Source organism: Symphalangus syndactylus, chromosome 18, assembly GCF_028878055.3.
Source record: "Symphalangus syndactylus isolate Jambi chromosome 18, NHGRI_mSymSyn1-v2.1_pri, whole genome shotgun sequence".
NCBI classification, from domain to species: domain Eukaryota; kingdom Metazoa; phylum Chordata; class Mammalia; order Primates; family Hylobatidae; genus Symphalangus; species Symphalangus syndactylus.
Genome location: NC_072440.2, coordinates 60,935,521 through 60,950,903, shown reverse-complemented (window position 1 = coordinate 60,950,903; position 15,383 = coordinate 60,935,521). Strand labels below are relative to the sequence as shown.

At 47.3% G+C, this 15,383-nt stretch overlaps 1 protein-coding gene across 8 annotated transcripts in view; it reads left to right on the top strand.

Annotated features, from left to right (window-relative positions):
• Nucleotides 1–15,383, top strand: part of SEZ6L (seizure related 6 homolog like) — a 214,197-nt gene that overhangs the window by 139,098 nt on the left and 59,716 nt on the right. For all 8 annotated transcript variants that reach the window (XM_055251466.2, XM_055251467.2, XM_055251464.2 and 5 more), the window contains exons 7-9: nt 1,233–1,399; nt 2,336–2,530; nt 4,321–4,459. In XM_055251466.2, coding sequence (XP_055107441.2) covers nt 1,233–1,399; nt 2,336–2,530; nt 4,321–4,459 — 501 coding nt within the window. The remainder of the gene's footprint in view (nt 1–1,232; nt 1,400–2,335; nt 2,531–4,320; nt 4,460–15,383) is intronic.

Here is a 15,383-nt window from a genome sequence, read left to right as displayed (position 1 = left end):
AATGTAATTCCAGATGGGGAATTGGGAAATGGGAATTATGACTCCTGACTTCCCACACAGTGCTCTTAGAAAATGGGGATCAGAGACAGAGCCTGGCGGGGGTCAAATGTTTAATAAACAAAACTTACCTACTGTGTCCTGTTAAGTTTTTTTTTTTTTAGACCGAGTCTTGCTCTGCCACCCAAGCTGGAGTGCAGTGGCTCGATCTCGGCTCACTGCAATCTCTGGCTTCCAGGTTCAAGCAATTCTCCTTCCTCAACCTCCAGAGTAGCAGGGACTATAGGCACGCGCCACCATATCCAGGTGATTTTTGTATTTTTAGTAGAGACGGGGTTTCACCATGTTGGCCAGGCTGCTATCTAACTCCTGACCTCAGGTGATCCACCCACCTTGGCCTCCCAAAGTGCTGGGATTATAGACGTGAGCCACCATGCCCCACACTCTGACATAGGTGCAATTGTACCCATTTTACAGATGAGAAAACAGAGGCTCAGAGAAGTGAAGTGTTCTTGTGCAAAGTCACACAGCTGAGAAGTGGCAGAGTCAGGACTCACACCCAGGTCTGCCTGACTTTACGTAAGCCACCATTTAGGCAATGAGATTAGTCCATTAATTCCAACTTCTCAGTTAATAATAATAGTCAACATCAATTCATTAGTTCGTTTGATTTATTACATCATATACATTAGTCTCCCTACAACCTCAGAATAAATCCATAAGGAAGCCAGGACAGGCATTTAGTCCCATTGTACAGAAGAGGAAACAGGTTTGATAAGGTGATGCTTGTCTGAGCACATAAGAGGCAAAGTCAGGACTGGGCGTGGTGGCTCATGCCTGTAATCCCAGCACTTTGGGAGGCCAAAGCAGGTGGATCACCTGAAGTCAGGAGTTTGAGACCAGCCTGGCGAACACGGTGAAACCCCGTCTCTACTAAAAATACAAAAATTTGCTGGGCATGGTGGGGCACACCTGTAATCCCAGCTACTCGGGAGGCTGAGGCAGGAGAATCACTTGAACCTGGGAGGCGGAGGTTGCAGTGAGTCAAGATCGCACCATTGAGCTCCAGGCTGGGCAACAAGAGTGAAACTCCGTCCAAAAAAGAAAAAGAGGCAGAGTTAGGTTTGGGATCGGGTAATGAGGCTCCAGAGGCAGTCATAGCACACCCCTTCCTCTGCCATGTCAGTGACCCCGGAAGATCTGTCAGTGTCCCTCCTCTCTGCTCCCACTGCCAGGATGACGGTTCACAGCGGGCAGACCAACAAGTCAGCTCTTCTCTACGACTCCCTTCAAACCGAGAGTGTCCCTTTTGAGGGCCTGCTGAGCGAAGGCAACACCATCCACATCGAGTTCACGTCCGACCAGGCCCGGGCGGCCTCCACCTTCAACATCCGATTTGAGGGTGAGGGTCCCTAGGAGCTTCCCCTTCTCTTGTGGGGCTGGAGGTAGCCTGGGAGGAGGGAAAGCATGGGGAGATAGAAATCTGGGCTGTGAAGGATGTGGGAAATCCCATGGCCATATGGATCCTTTGGTTTCCAAAGACAGTCTCTTGGTTTCATTAATAATAACAATGCCTTCCATTAACTGTGCACTTACTATGTGCTCAGTGCCTTCTGTGCATTGTCTGCTTGGATTTCAGCTTCTGCGTCATGTTTGATCCTCATCACACTGAAACATTAGAACTGTTATTCTATCTGATTTTCGGTGAGGAAACTGAGGTTTAAGAAACTTGGGTGACCTGCCCAAGACCACCAGTGAACAAGGATGGAGTTAAGATTTCTGTCCATCCTGTACTGGGGAGCCCTTAAGCTCTGCTCCACTCCACCTAGTAGACCTCTTAGAATTCAGCCACTTCTTCCTCCAAGAAGAATTTAGCAAGAGCCTCTCCTGCTGAGACCCTGACTCTTGAAGAAAGGGTTCGCTGGGCATTTCATGTACATTGGGGGACTTTCTGTTCTGGCTTTGCCAAGAAAAGTTGGCTTTTATCATAGACAACCCTGCAGTTTCCAGTGGCAAAAAATCAGGGCTCTGAAGTTACAGGCCACGGGAAGGATCCATATACGATGTGGAATGGCATTAAAACACAACAACTCCACAGGGCGGAGAAGAAAGAGATTCTTACTCCTATTGTAGATTTTTTTAAATGAGGCCCCAAGGAATCAACTGAGTGGCCCCAGGTTTCTCAGCACGTCAGCTGGAACCAGGACACGTGATTTGGTACCTGTTTTCTTTGGGGCTTTTCTAAACAGCACAGGGGACCCATCTTCTGAAATACAGCACCGTGGGGGTGGTCCCTGCGCCATCTGAACTGCTGCCTCTCTTTGTTTCCCTTCTTCAGCGTTTGAGAAAGGCCACTGCTACGAGCCCTACATCCAGAATGGGAACTTCACTACATCCGACCCGACCTATAACGTTGGGACTATAGTGGAATTCACGTGCGACCCCGGCCACTCCCTGGAGCAGGGCCCAGCCATCATCGAATGCATCAATGTGCGGGACCCATACTGGAATGACACGGAGCCCCTGTGCAGAGGTGAGCAGACCCACGACACTCTTCCCACCGCACCCCAGGGACCTCCACCCTTTGGATGAGAAGACCAAGGCCCCAGCTTGGAGGCCTGTTCCCAGTTTTCATACCATTTTTAGGATTAGAACCTTTTCCAGGGTTCACTGTCCTTTGGTTCAGGGTTGCTGCCGGTCTTGAGAAAATTACAAAATGGGTAAATTTTAAAAGGTGCGCCTTCTTCCAGGCATAGGTCCCAGAGTGCACAGCTTGGTGAGCTGAATACTGCATGGATTTCAGCTCCTAAATACTCCCTCTGCTATGCATGCTTGTGCAGCGCACAACCCACGCAACAACCTCATTAATAAGAATAATAATAGTTTTTAATTGGTGTGTAATAATTATGCTACCAGCACTTTGCTAAGGGTGTATGTGCATTATCTGATTTCAACCTCACCATAGCCTTATAAAGTAGATTCTATCAGCCCCATTTGCAGGTGAGAAAACTAATGCTGTGAAGTGACCTGCCTAAGAACATACCGAGGGGAATTGGCAGGGACAGAAATGGAACTCAGGTCTCTCTGTTCTCAGAGCACTGTGCTCTGAGCCCCACTGGACAGTGTTGGCTGCATAGAACCCTCATCCACACAAGATCCAGTGGACTGTTCTGCCAGTTTCCCATATTCTTTTTGTTGTTGTTGAGAAGGAGACTCGCTCGGCTCACTAGAGCCTCCGCTTCCGGGTTCAAGCGATTCTCCTGTCTCAGCCTCATGAGTAGCTGGGACTACAGGCGTGTGCCACCACACCTGGCTAATTTTGTATTTTTAGTAGAGACAGGGTTTCACCATATTAGCCAGGCTGGTCTTGAACTCCTGACCTCAGGTGATCCACCCGCCTTGGCCTCCCAAAGTGCTGGGATTACAGGCATGAGCCATCGCACCTGGCCCGTTTCCCCATATTCAAGGCCGCTGAGCCACCCTGAGCCTGGGTCTCCTGCTGGCATATGGAGTAATGAAAGGTGCCCTCACTCCTGGCAGCCACCACCTCAATGGCAGTTGGTGTGAAATCACAGCCCTGCCACGGTGAGGGATTGATCCCTATATTAAATGTGCCGGTTTAACAGAGCAGAATTTATTGGTGCTTTGGCCTCTGCCATGTTGAGAACTTTCCAAAGTGGTAAACACAGAGTGGAATTTAAAGGGCACCTGCCGCAGCCACATCTCTGCTTCCAGTTCAGGGCTGGGACCTGTCACTGCAACATTATCTAAATTATCCAGCAGCTACCACGTGCCAGGCGCTGTGCAGCATGTTTGACATTCATGAGCTTAAGCCTCAAAATAACCCAACGAGGTTGGCAGTGGTATTGCCCCCATTTTATAGAGAAAGGGAGCTGAGGCTCTGGGAAATTACATACCTCTTCCTACAGCCTGTTAGCGGCAGAGGCAAGATTGGAACCCTGGGACCACTTAACTTGAGTGGGCGGTCTCTTAGCCGCTACTCATCCTGCAAAAGAGCAGAGGCTGTTGAGGAGTCATTCTGACCACTGAGCCCTGTCCTTGGTCTTGAAAGAGCAATAGCGCCTCTTAGCCCAACTTTTACCAACCCTCAGCTGCAAGGTAGGCAGCTGGCCAGCTCTTATTTAATCATTACACACACACAGACACACACACACACACGCTGGCTGCCCGAGATGAAGGCACCTGTCCACAGTACACAGAGATTCACGGCTGTCTGACTTCATAGCCCACATGGTTAGCCGCTATGCCACATTGACTTCTTAACAAATAAAGTCCGTCTTCCTGCCTGTCTGTCTTTTACAGCCATGTGTGGTGGGGAGCTCTCTGCTGTGGCTGGGGTAGTATTGTCCCCAAACTGGCCGGAGCCCTACGTGGAAGGTGAGGATTGTATCTGGAAGATCCACGTGGGAGAAGAGAAACGGATCTTCTTAGATATCCAGTTGTGAGTGTTTATAATGGGTGGCCCTCTAATTTGGCAAAACTTGGGAGATTGAGAAAGCAATTGCTCCTGCTTTATTCTTTCAACCAATATTAACTAAGCATCTACTATGTGCCAGGACTGTGCAGAGAACAGGCATTCCATAGTGAGACCAACAACAGCAGCACACACACACACACACACACACACACACAGAGAGAGAGAGAGAGAGAGAGTCCCTATCTTTGGGAAATTCAGTCTAAGGAAACAAATATGAAATGAGGACATACACAAATAATTGCATACTTTAACTTCAATAAGTGATGTAAGGAGAGGTTAATGGTGCTATGAGATTCTATAACCGGAATTTGATACAAAAAGGAAGGTCAGAAAAGTCTTCCCCGAGGATCTGATACTAAAGCTCAGAACTAAAAGATGAGTTGGAGTGATGCATCCCAAATGAACAGAATGTGCAAAGGCCCTGTGGTAAGCATCTCATTTTCAAAGGACCAAATGGCCAGTGTGGCCAGGAAGACAGGGGCACTATAACACCCGTTTACTGGACTACAGTTGTTTATTTTCCTGTTTGTCTCCCTCAACTAAACCAGAAGGTCCTCTCCACTGGGGCTGGGTCTGACTACCCTCTGTTTCCACAGTCTAACACAGAGACTGATACACAGTAGATGCTCAGGAAATGATTGCTGAATGAAAAAAAAATGTTTTTAATGAACAGACTTACTTGGCTGTGCGGTTGAGTTTCCTTTACTCACAGGGGTTAACCATTAGATTCTCCATCCAGAATGTTCCCCACTAGCTCCCCAGGAGGGTGACACCTGCGGGGAAGCAGCTACCTGGGCCAGATGCAAAAGTGACTGCTCTAAGCATTTCTGTCTTAGGTAATTCTCACAAAGAACCCTCCCTGGGAGGTCATTAACCCCACTGTCTGAGAAGGCAGCAGAGGTGCAGGGAGGCCACCCAGAAAGCCAGCGAGTAGCAGGGCTGAAATTCAGGCTTCTGTGGTTTCTCAGTCATGCTCTTTCCACTGCCCCATGTGAGATGGGGGTGAGAAGTGGACAAAGACAGATGGTGGTGTCTGGAGAAAGCAGAATACAGGGTTCCCAACAGACCCAGGTGGCAGACGGGAGGGTGGTTGGGGGAGGAGAGAGTGCTGAAACCCAGCAGGCTGGGGAAGCAGCACTCACGGTTGTCTGGCTCTACAGAGGAACCTTTCAAGAGAAAGAGAAATTATTTTCAAATTATTAGTGACTGGCTTTTGAGGCTGTTCCTTAGATGCAGCAAAAGTGTCCTTAGGCTGGGTGCAGTGGCTCAAGCCTGTAACCCCAACACTTTGGGAGGTTGAGGCAGGAGGATTGCTTGAGACCAGGAGTTTGAGACCAGTCCCAACAATATAGGGGCATCCTGTCTCTTCAAAAAAATAAAAATTAGCTGGGTGTGGTGGCACACGCCTGTGGTACCAGCTACTTGGGAGGCTGAGATGGGAGGATCTCTTGAGCCTGGGAAATTGAGGCTGCAGTGAGCCGTGATCATGCCACTGCACTCCAGCCTGGGTGACAGAGTAAGACCTTGTCTCAAAAAAAAAAAAAAATAGTGTCCCCAGAGGCTGTCCCAGAACCTCCTTCTCCAGCGGAGTCAGAGACTTACACAGCTTGAATAGCTGCCCTTTGTGGACTTGGAGCCAGGCCAATCTAAAAAAGAATTCCACCTCCTTCCCACGTGACTTTGGGCTGGGCTCACCTGTTCCCGCCTCTCTCTGGGCCTCAATTTTTCTCTCCTGTAATGGGGGTCTTGGAACATCAATGCTTTGTGGCTGCTGAAGGCAGATTTTATGCATTCCTAGCCCATTGCCTCACTCTTCAATAAAGCTCATCCTCATCTGGGCATGGTGGCTCACACCTGTAATCTCAACAATTTGGGAGGCTGAGGTAGGAGAATCACTTGGGGCCAGGAGTTCAAGACCAGCCTAGGCAAAATAGTGAGACCCCATCTTTACAAACAATTAAAAAAACTATCCAGGCATGGTGGCACCTGTAGTCCCAGCTACTTGGGAGGCTCAGGTGGGAGAATTACTTGAGCCCTGGAGTTCCAGGCTGCAGTGAGCCATGATTGCACCGCTACTTCAGCCTGGGCAACAGAGTAAGACTCTATCTCTTAAAAAAAATAAAAATTAAAATTGAATTAAATAGACCTCATCCTCTTCCCCCCATTCCTTTCACTCTGACTTCTACAGTCTGGAATAAGATGCTTATTCATTCATTCCAAACGAACTGTTTGACTGTCTACCTATAAACCAAGCACAATTTTATGTGCTGGAAAGGTTCCAATGGTTGTTCCTTCAGTGGTAAAATTCATATTGAAAAGAATGGAATGGATTGTCTCTCTTAACTCTAGGGAAAAAATTATTGTGTACCTACTGTGTGCCAGCAGCAGGCTTAGCACTGAAGATACAGTTGTGAGAAAAACACGTCAGTCCTCACCCTGCATGCCTAGCAGGTGAGGCAGGTAAGAAAGTAAATGCAGTGTGAAAGGAGCAGTGACAGGCAGATGAGGGCACCTGAGTGAAATCAGGAGGGCTTCCAGGAGGAAGTGACTTCCATAATAGCCTGAAAGAGAAGGTAGGCAGGTGATAGGGGGAAAAGAAGAATGTCCTGGCCAGGCATGGTGGCTCACGCTTGTAATCCCAGCACTTTGGGAGGCTGAGGTGGGTGGATCATTTGAGGTCAGGAGTTCAAGACCAGCCCAGCCAACGTGGTGAAACCCCACCTCTACTAAAAATACAAAAATTAGCCAGGCGTAGTGGTGGGTGCCTGTAATCTCAGCCATTCGGGAGGCTGAGGCAAAAGAATCACCTGAACCCAGGAGGTGGAGATTGCGGTAAGCCAAGATCATGCCACTGCACTTAAGCCTGGGTGACAGAGTGAGACTCTGAAAAACGAAAGAAAGAAAAGAAAGAGAGAGAGAAAGAAAGAAAGAAAAAAGGAAAGGAAGGAAGGAAGGAAGGAAGGAAGGAAGGAAAAGAAAGAAAGAAAGAAAAAGAAAGAAAGAGAGAGAAAGAAAGAAAGAAAAGAAAGAAAGACAAAGAAAGAGAGAAGAAAGAAGAAAGAGAAAGAAAGAGAAAGAAAGAAAGAAAGAAAGAAAGAAAGAAAGAAAGAAAGAAAGAAAGAAAGAAAGAGAGAAAGAAAGAAAGGAGGGAGGGAGGGAGGGAGGACAGGAAAGGAAGAAGAATGTCCTACCTACATGATGAGGGCATCTGCAAAGCATCTACAAAGCCTGGAAATGAGAGAGTGTTGACATAAAGTTTAACGTGGCTGGAGCAAAGCATGGCAGGTGGGTAGAGACTACAGAGGGAATGGATCAAAGGGAAGCTCTGGGGTCTTCTTAGCTGAAGCTTCACATAGAAAACTTTATTCTAAGGCTGCATCCTTTAGGAAGCCTTCTGTGTCGCCCCCTTGTCCTTGTCCATAAATATAAATTTATGGTTCCAGCTTATGAATGCCTTCCCCCAGAAGTTACCAGGAAAACTACCTGTCTTCAGCCAAGAGAAGGTACCACCTACTCCTGAATTCTTGGCTTCTCTGGCAGAAGATCCCACCCAGCCCCAGGCCCCATGAAGTCATCTATAATCTCTTCTGCTTGGCTTGCCTCTTCTCGCCTCACAGGGAGCCTCCCATATGGGTGGTTTTGCTTAAATAAGACGGGTCCACATCTCCCTTTGGTGCCAGAGGTCTGGAGGAGGAAACAAGAAAATGGGAATCTTTACTTTCATCATCTCTAGGCATCAAATATTCAATTAACCTTCAGCCTGACACCAGATTGGGTTTTATTTCTACCACTAAGCATGCATGCAATGGAGCAGCCGATCCGAGAACCTCGAGCAATTAAAGCTTCCCCAAAGCCAAGCCACTGGCATTAGCAACAGGAAGGGAGCCCCTGCAGCGGGGGCAGGCTTTCTCTCTTCTGAACATTTTCACAATCGTAGATGGAGCGTTGACCAGGAGAGAGGACCCTCAGTTTCCTTCCTCCCTGCCCTGATACTCCATGCCCTCAGCAGCCCTGGACCCAGCACCTAGCATCTCTGGGCCTCAGATTCCTCCTCTGCAAAATGATGGGCTACCTTGAATCAAGGGTAGATGCAAATCCAAAATCATGAAGGGCCAGGCAACACAAATACAGGAATTAGAGCTGTTGTGAGATTATATGGAGGGGAGGGGTCTGTGATGAATTAGGAAGTACATACCCTATCTAAAATCATTTAAATTCAATTTCCATTTTATTTTATTTTATTGTTTGCAATAGAGTCTCACTGTCACCCGGGCTGGAGTGCAGTAGTGCCATCTCAGCTCACTGCAACCTCCGACTCCCGGGTTCAAGTGATTCTCCTGCCTCAGCCTCCCAAGTAGTTGGGATCACAGGCGCGTGCCACCACACCCGGCTAGTTTTTGTATTTTTAATAGAGATGGGGTTTCACCATGTTGGCCTGGCTGGTCTCAAACGCCCAACCTTAAGTGATCTGCCTGCCTCAGGCTCCCAAAGTGCTGGGATTACAGGCGTGAGCCACTGCCCCCGGCCATAATTTCAATTTTTAAAAATAACATACCCTCCTTCAAAAAAAAAAGTGCCTACTGGCTGAATCCAAACTGAGGGCCACCAGTTTGCAACCCTTGCAAATGATTAAGGTGACTGAGGGATTAAGCTCCTTTCTCATTGCAGCAATGAAGAAATTCATGTTTTTTAAGCACTAAATATTTTCAAGGTCTTTACTAACATTAATTTTTACTTTGTATAAGTTAAAAATAAATTGTATTATTTGCTCTTCAGATTAATCCCATGAAGTAGGTGCAACTATTACATTTAGTTATATTCTCTTGCTTCCTCATCACTTCACTTGGACGTCTAAGAGGCATCTCAAATGAAATGTGTTCAAACTCCTGATTCTCCCTCCCTATGTCTATTTATAGGGAGCTATTTATTTGTCTATTTATCTATTATACCTATTTTACCCCATCTTTCTCATATGTGTAAGTTATGATCTATTCCATCAGCTGCTTGGGGGAAAGAATCAAACAACAACAAAACAGAAACCTTGGCGTTATTCTGGCCCAGTGGAGTGCTGGCTTTCTTAGCAAGTTGGCGGCACAGTGGGCCACACCCTGATTTGTAGCATCTGTCAATTTCCACAGTGTAAATACTCCCACCATGACCCATTTTAAGCTACCAACATAATGACAACAGGCTCTCCAAATGCCTGGACCATCAGCTCTTATAAGCCCACATGATCCTGCCCCCAGTCCAGCACACTCACTGTGAACTGGACCTTTCTCTTTCTCCCACACCCTGTAGCCAAATCCTCAGGAAATTCTGTTGCTTCTACTCAAAAGTCAAAGTCTTCCCAGAGTCCAAGAAGTTCTGACACCTCCATTGCCACCTGCAGGGTCCATGCCACCACCGTGTCTTCCCAGGATTATTGAAACGGCCTTTGAGGTATCCTTGTTCCCACTTTTGCCCCCTTTGGGCTCTTTTTAACCAACACTCTGAGTGATCCTGTTACAACCGAAGTCATATGCTCTGCTCAAAGTTCTGCAATAGCTCCCTGTTTTATTTGGACTTAAAGCCAGTGTTCTTACAAAAGGCCCTATGGGATCTAGCTCTGGTTACATCTCCAGCATCACTTTATTCCTCTCTTCTCCTTTCTATATGGTACATTCGACCATATTAGCCTTCTTGCCATTCCACATGCATACTTCAGGGCCTTTGCACTGCTGTCTCCTCTGCCATTGGGATGCTCTGCCCCAAATATCTGCAGAGCTTGCTCCCCATCTCTCCATCCTCTGACTTTGCTTCACTTCCATAGCCCTTACCACCTCCTAACACACTACACATTGTGGTGTATCTTGAAGTATTTCAACTCCCACACCTCCACCTAGAATGTCACCTCCATGGGAAGAGCAGCAGCTTATTTTATGTCTTATTTACTGCCATAACCCTAACATATAGACCAGTGCATGGCCCATAGTAGGTGCTTAATAAATAAAAGTCAATGAAATAAATGTAGCTTGTCACAATCATACAGACATGAGGCTTCAAAGCGAGAATTTGAATCCAAATTTATGTTCAGCTGGCTATGATGCACATGGAGGGAAAAAAGAGGGTCAGAAAAATATGGAAAGACCTTCTGGGGACATGGCCTCCATTTTTTAATAAGTACAGGTTTATTACATGAAAGGAAACTGATTGATAAGAAATAACATTTGGCTAAAAATTATCAGGTAAAGTATTAAATAACAGAAGTAGGAGGACTCCCCAAGAGAACGTTTTACAGGGTTATAGTTTCAAAGGATATGTCATCACAGATCTTAGAATCAGAATATCTAGCGGGAGGGGGACTTCAAGGTCCCCCAATCCAGTGATGCTGAGATATGCTGGCAGAGTTCAGGGACCAAGTGCCGTGGGGCTTGGGAAGCCTATGTCACTCTCCCGGGAGTTCTGAGCACTGGACACTAAGCCAAGCAGAACGTGATGATGGAACCACAGGCAGGCTCAGAATGGGGCCAATAAGGCGGGGCATCGCCCTCCCCAAGGCAGCTGTCACGACTTGCATTAGGACAAGCAGCCAGCGTCATCCCGGGGCCTTAGGATTTGCAGTGACATCAAAATCGATTCAGTCTCAGTTTTAATCATCATAGACATGTGAGGACTGTCATTTTTGTCACTGAGCAAGTTTAATTCGATTCCACATATATTTATTGAGCATCCACTATGTAGCAGGCATTGAGGCTGGGCCCTGGCAGTGAGCAAGACAGATGCAGCCCTGCCCTCGGGGAGCCATGTCGTAGGCTGATACAGCACCAGCAAGAGGAAATACAGCACTCTGGGGGCCCAGAGCGAGGGAAGGTGAGCCTGGCTGAGAACGTGAGGGAGAAGCTTTCCTGAGAACAGTAAAGTCTAAGTCAGTTTTTCTCAACCAGGGGCTATCTTGCCCCAGGGGACACTTGCCAATGTTTGGATGCATTTCTCGTTGGGACAATGGGAGGGTGGGGTGGAGAGCACCCCCAACATCTAGTGGGGACAGGCCAGGGATGCTGCTATGCATCCTACAATGCACAGGACAGTCCCCACCACAAAGAATGAGCTCACCCAAAATATCAATGGTGTTGAAGCAGAGAAACCCTGATCTATGCTAAGACCTGAAAGACAGAGAGAAGATGGGCAGAGATGGAGGGGAACAGTGTTCCAGCCAAAAGGAACAGCATGTGCTAAGGTCCAGAGGCAGGAAAGCACAGCTCCCTTCTTCATTGTCCATGACATTTAATATTTGCTGAGCACTTAGGACATCCCAAGAATTTACATCCTAGACACATTCACGACAAGCACATGCCTTGGGTTCTGTCATTATCTCCATTTTCCAGATGAGTAAACTGAGGCTCGGGGTGGTGGGAGAGTGCCTGTGATCGCACAGCTAGAAGCTGGTGGAGCTTGGACTTTAACCCCACTTGCCGTGTCTCCAGGGCCCTGTGTGTCTGGAGTTCAAGGGTGCATCCATGAAGCAGGACAGCCTGGCGGTGAGTGCGACTCAGCAGCGCCTTGAAGGCCGCATTAGGGAGTCTGGGCTTCCCCAAATTGGGCAGCAGGAAAAGGGTTTAAGCACTTAAAGAGATTAAAGCTTTGCAGAAGGGAGCTCAGTCCTCTGGTCACCAGCCCGAGGCTCACGCCGACAAGCTTGGCACACGCTTGGCAGAGTGGCATCTGGACTTGGCACCTCCTCCCTCCCACAGAGGGAGTGAAAATAGCATCTCAACAGCCAGGGTTACGTGAGGCCCAAGAGCTGCTGGGTTTAATTTATCTTGCTTGGCTTTCCACTGACAGTTTTAGTAAACCAATTTGGGTTTGATAGTAAAAATAATTTCATCCTCCGGGCCCCTCAGCCCTCCTAAGTGTTTGCAATTGTTATTTTTCACATCGACGATGGGGAGGGAGTTTGCACTGCAGACCGAGCTGGGTAGGTGGCCCATAGTAGGCGCATGACTTAGCTGTCTGCTGAGTCATGAATGAGGACTTAAGCCACATGTGCCAGGCGAGAGCGGATCTCTCTCCCTCTTCGTCTCCTGGGCAGTCTGTTGATGCCGCGGGCATGGAGGTTCTAATTAGCTACCATTTATTAAAAACCTACTATGTGCTAGGCAGGCCCTGAGCTGCATCGTTTAGGTCCGTGAGCAACAATAAATGTGAACATTATTATGCAGAGATAATAATTACATAAATTAGAGCTAATGTGGGTAGAGATAATTACAGAAGGGTAATTACCCAAATTAGAGATAATGTATGCCAAGCACATTGCATGTTATCTGGCACGTAGTTGGTGCTTCATAAATGGAGACTACTATTATCAGGAATCCTCAGATAAGGCAGATATTATCATTACCACTTTATGAGTTGGGTAATGACAGCACAGAGAGGTTACGTGGCTTCCTCAGGTCACACAGCTAGTAAAGATGGAGCATACACCATAGCCTCCACTTCCACTGACTTGAACAGCTTTCGGGGCACCAGCTGTGTGTCTCGGCAATGCGGCAGCGACGCAGGAAGGCTCCCAGGCCTGTAGGAACTCAAAGTTCAGGAAGGGACGTGCAGCCATAAACAGACAACCTGGCAAAATGTAAGCAAAATCCTGTGGCTTGGAGGGTGAGTTGGGGAGGTAGAGGGGAACTAGATTTATCTCTGTGAATTATGGAAATATCCCTGAGAAGGTGACATCCAGAAGGAATCTTGAAGAATGCCAGTTGCCCGGAGTTCAAGGATTCAAGCAGTGACGACAGTGACCATTAGGCATGAAGTGAATGCTCTGAATCACAGCGTCAATTACAACCATCTGCCCCACATTGTTGGTGCTGGAGGAAAGAAGGAGGTTGCATCAACTAGGGATGAGTCAGGAGCCCTCAGGCTAAACCTTCTTCACACCCCAAATGCCTCCCTAACCCGCCATGTATCCCTCCCAGCTCCATCAGAAATCTGCCTCTTACTCTAAAAACACAACTGAACAGAAACTCTTAAATCCTAAGGGACTTTTCATATTCCTCTCCTCTCACTCTCTCTCATGCGTTCTCTCTCCCCACCCCTTCCCCAACTCTCAAAATAAATTACGGAAAGGAGAATAAGGGAACTAACATTGGTGAAGGCATGGTAGAATAGAAGATCTAAGAGGGGCCCCGAGTGGGGAGGTAACTTGGCAAATATCACACAGCAAGAGAGGACCAGAAAGACAACCTGCTTGTGGCCACAAGAGCTCAGCATGGGGGGCCACAACCTTGAAGACACCTTGCAGCCAAAGAGACATAAAAGAGTCTAGAGTCAAAAAGAGGTGCGTGTAAGTGCATCCTGATGTTCACCAGCTCTGTGGCCTCAGGCAGATTATTGAAGGTGGTGGTGCCTGCCCCCAAAATGGGATATTTTGTTCACTTTATCCCCAGTGTCTGGCACAAAAAAAGTGCTTGATAAATATCTGTTGAATGAAAGAGACGGTAAGGCTGGGCACAGTGGCTCATGCGTGTAATCCCAGCACTTCCGGAAGCCAAGATGGGAGGATCGCTTGAGCCCAGGAGTTCAAGACCAGCCTGGGCAACAAAGCAAGACCCCGTCTCTACAAATAATTTAAAAATTAGCCAGGTATGGTGGCATACAGCTGTGGTCCCAGCTACTTGAGAGGCTGAGGTGGGAGGATCACCTGAGCTCAGGTGTTGAGACCAGCTTGGGCAACATAGTGAGACTCTGTTTCTAAAAAGAGAGAGACAGAGAAGGTGGGTGTGTAAATTAATTAAATAATGTAAAAATTAAAATAACAAATAACATAAGGTTTCTGACACAAGATAGGCAGATCACCATAGCTAACACTACTTTTACCCCTGCTATATCCCAGGCTTTATGCTAAATGCTGGCACACATGATCTCATTGATGATGATGATGACGACGACGACGACGATGATGATGATGATGATGATGATAAATACCAACAACTGACATTCATTGAGTACTTACAATGTGCCAGTCTTTACGTGCTTTTTTTTTTTACCTATAGTAAGTCATTTCACTCTCCAGTGCAATATCAGTACCCTATGCAATATCTACATCACGTCAGTATGACTCCTTTGTACAGATGAAGAAACTGAGGCTGAGAGAAGTGAAACTGCTTGCCCCATGTCTCATAATTAGGATGTGGCCAAGTCAGGACTTGAACCCAGGTCTCTAAGACCAAAGCCAGTTTTTAACCACACACACACACACACACACACACACATACACAAACACACAAACGGTAGGGAAGTGCTCCACATGAGAGAAATTCCGAGCTCCATCTTACAGAAGAAGAAATTGAGGCTCAAAGTGTTTCCTGCTCCCTGTTTCCCGGACATCTACTGCGAACATCCATCCATCTCTGCAGGGAAAAAGTCTCAATCAGGCTGCAGCGTGCCTTCCTTTGCTCCTCTGCAGAGTTCCCAACATTGCTCCCTGTTTATGAGCCCCAGCACTGTTCTCTAACCAGGAAATAAAAGGGCCTAATAACAAACCCAGGTAACCATATGATTGATAGCTGCAGAACAGTCCTCTTCAGCTGCTGCCAACCTGTTCTGTGCTAAGTTAATTCCAAGCCCTAAAAATTAAGTGCCTTGTCCAGAGGCACTTCAGTTCTTCAAACAGAGATATAGCTGCTTTGGACTGTAAGAATTCTACCTGAGAGCCAGGAAAGGAGGAGGGAGATTCAAGAGTTGAGGACAACATTAGCCCTGGGAGAACAGATTTCCAGATATCAGCAAAAATCACGGGAGAAATGGCCACGACAAAAATAAAAATGGCTGAACTCAGATCTTCTGGCCCATTAGCAAGAGGAGACAGGATTTCCCTGGAGCCAAAAGTTTGAAGGAATTAGAGAAGGAGCAG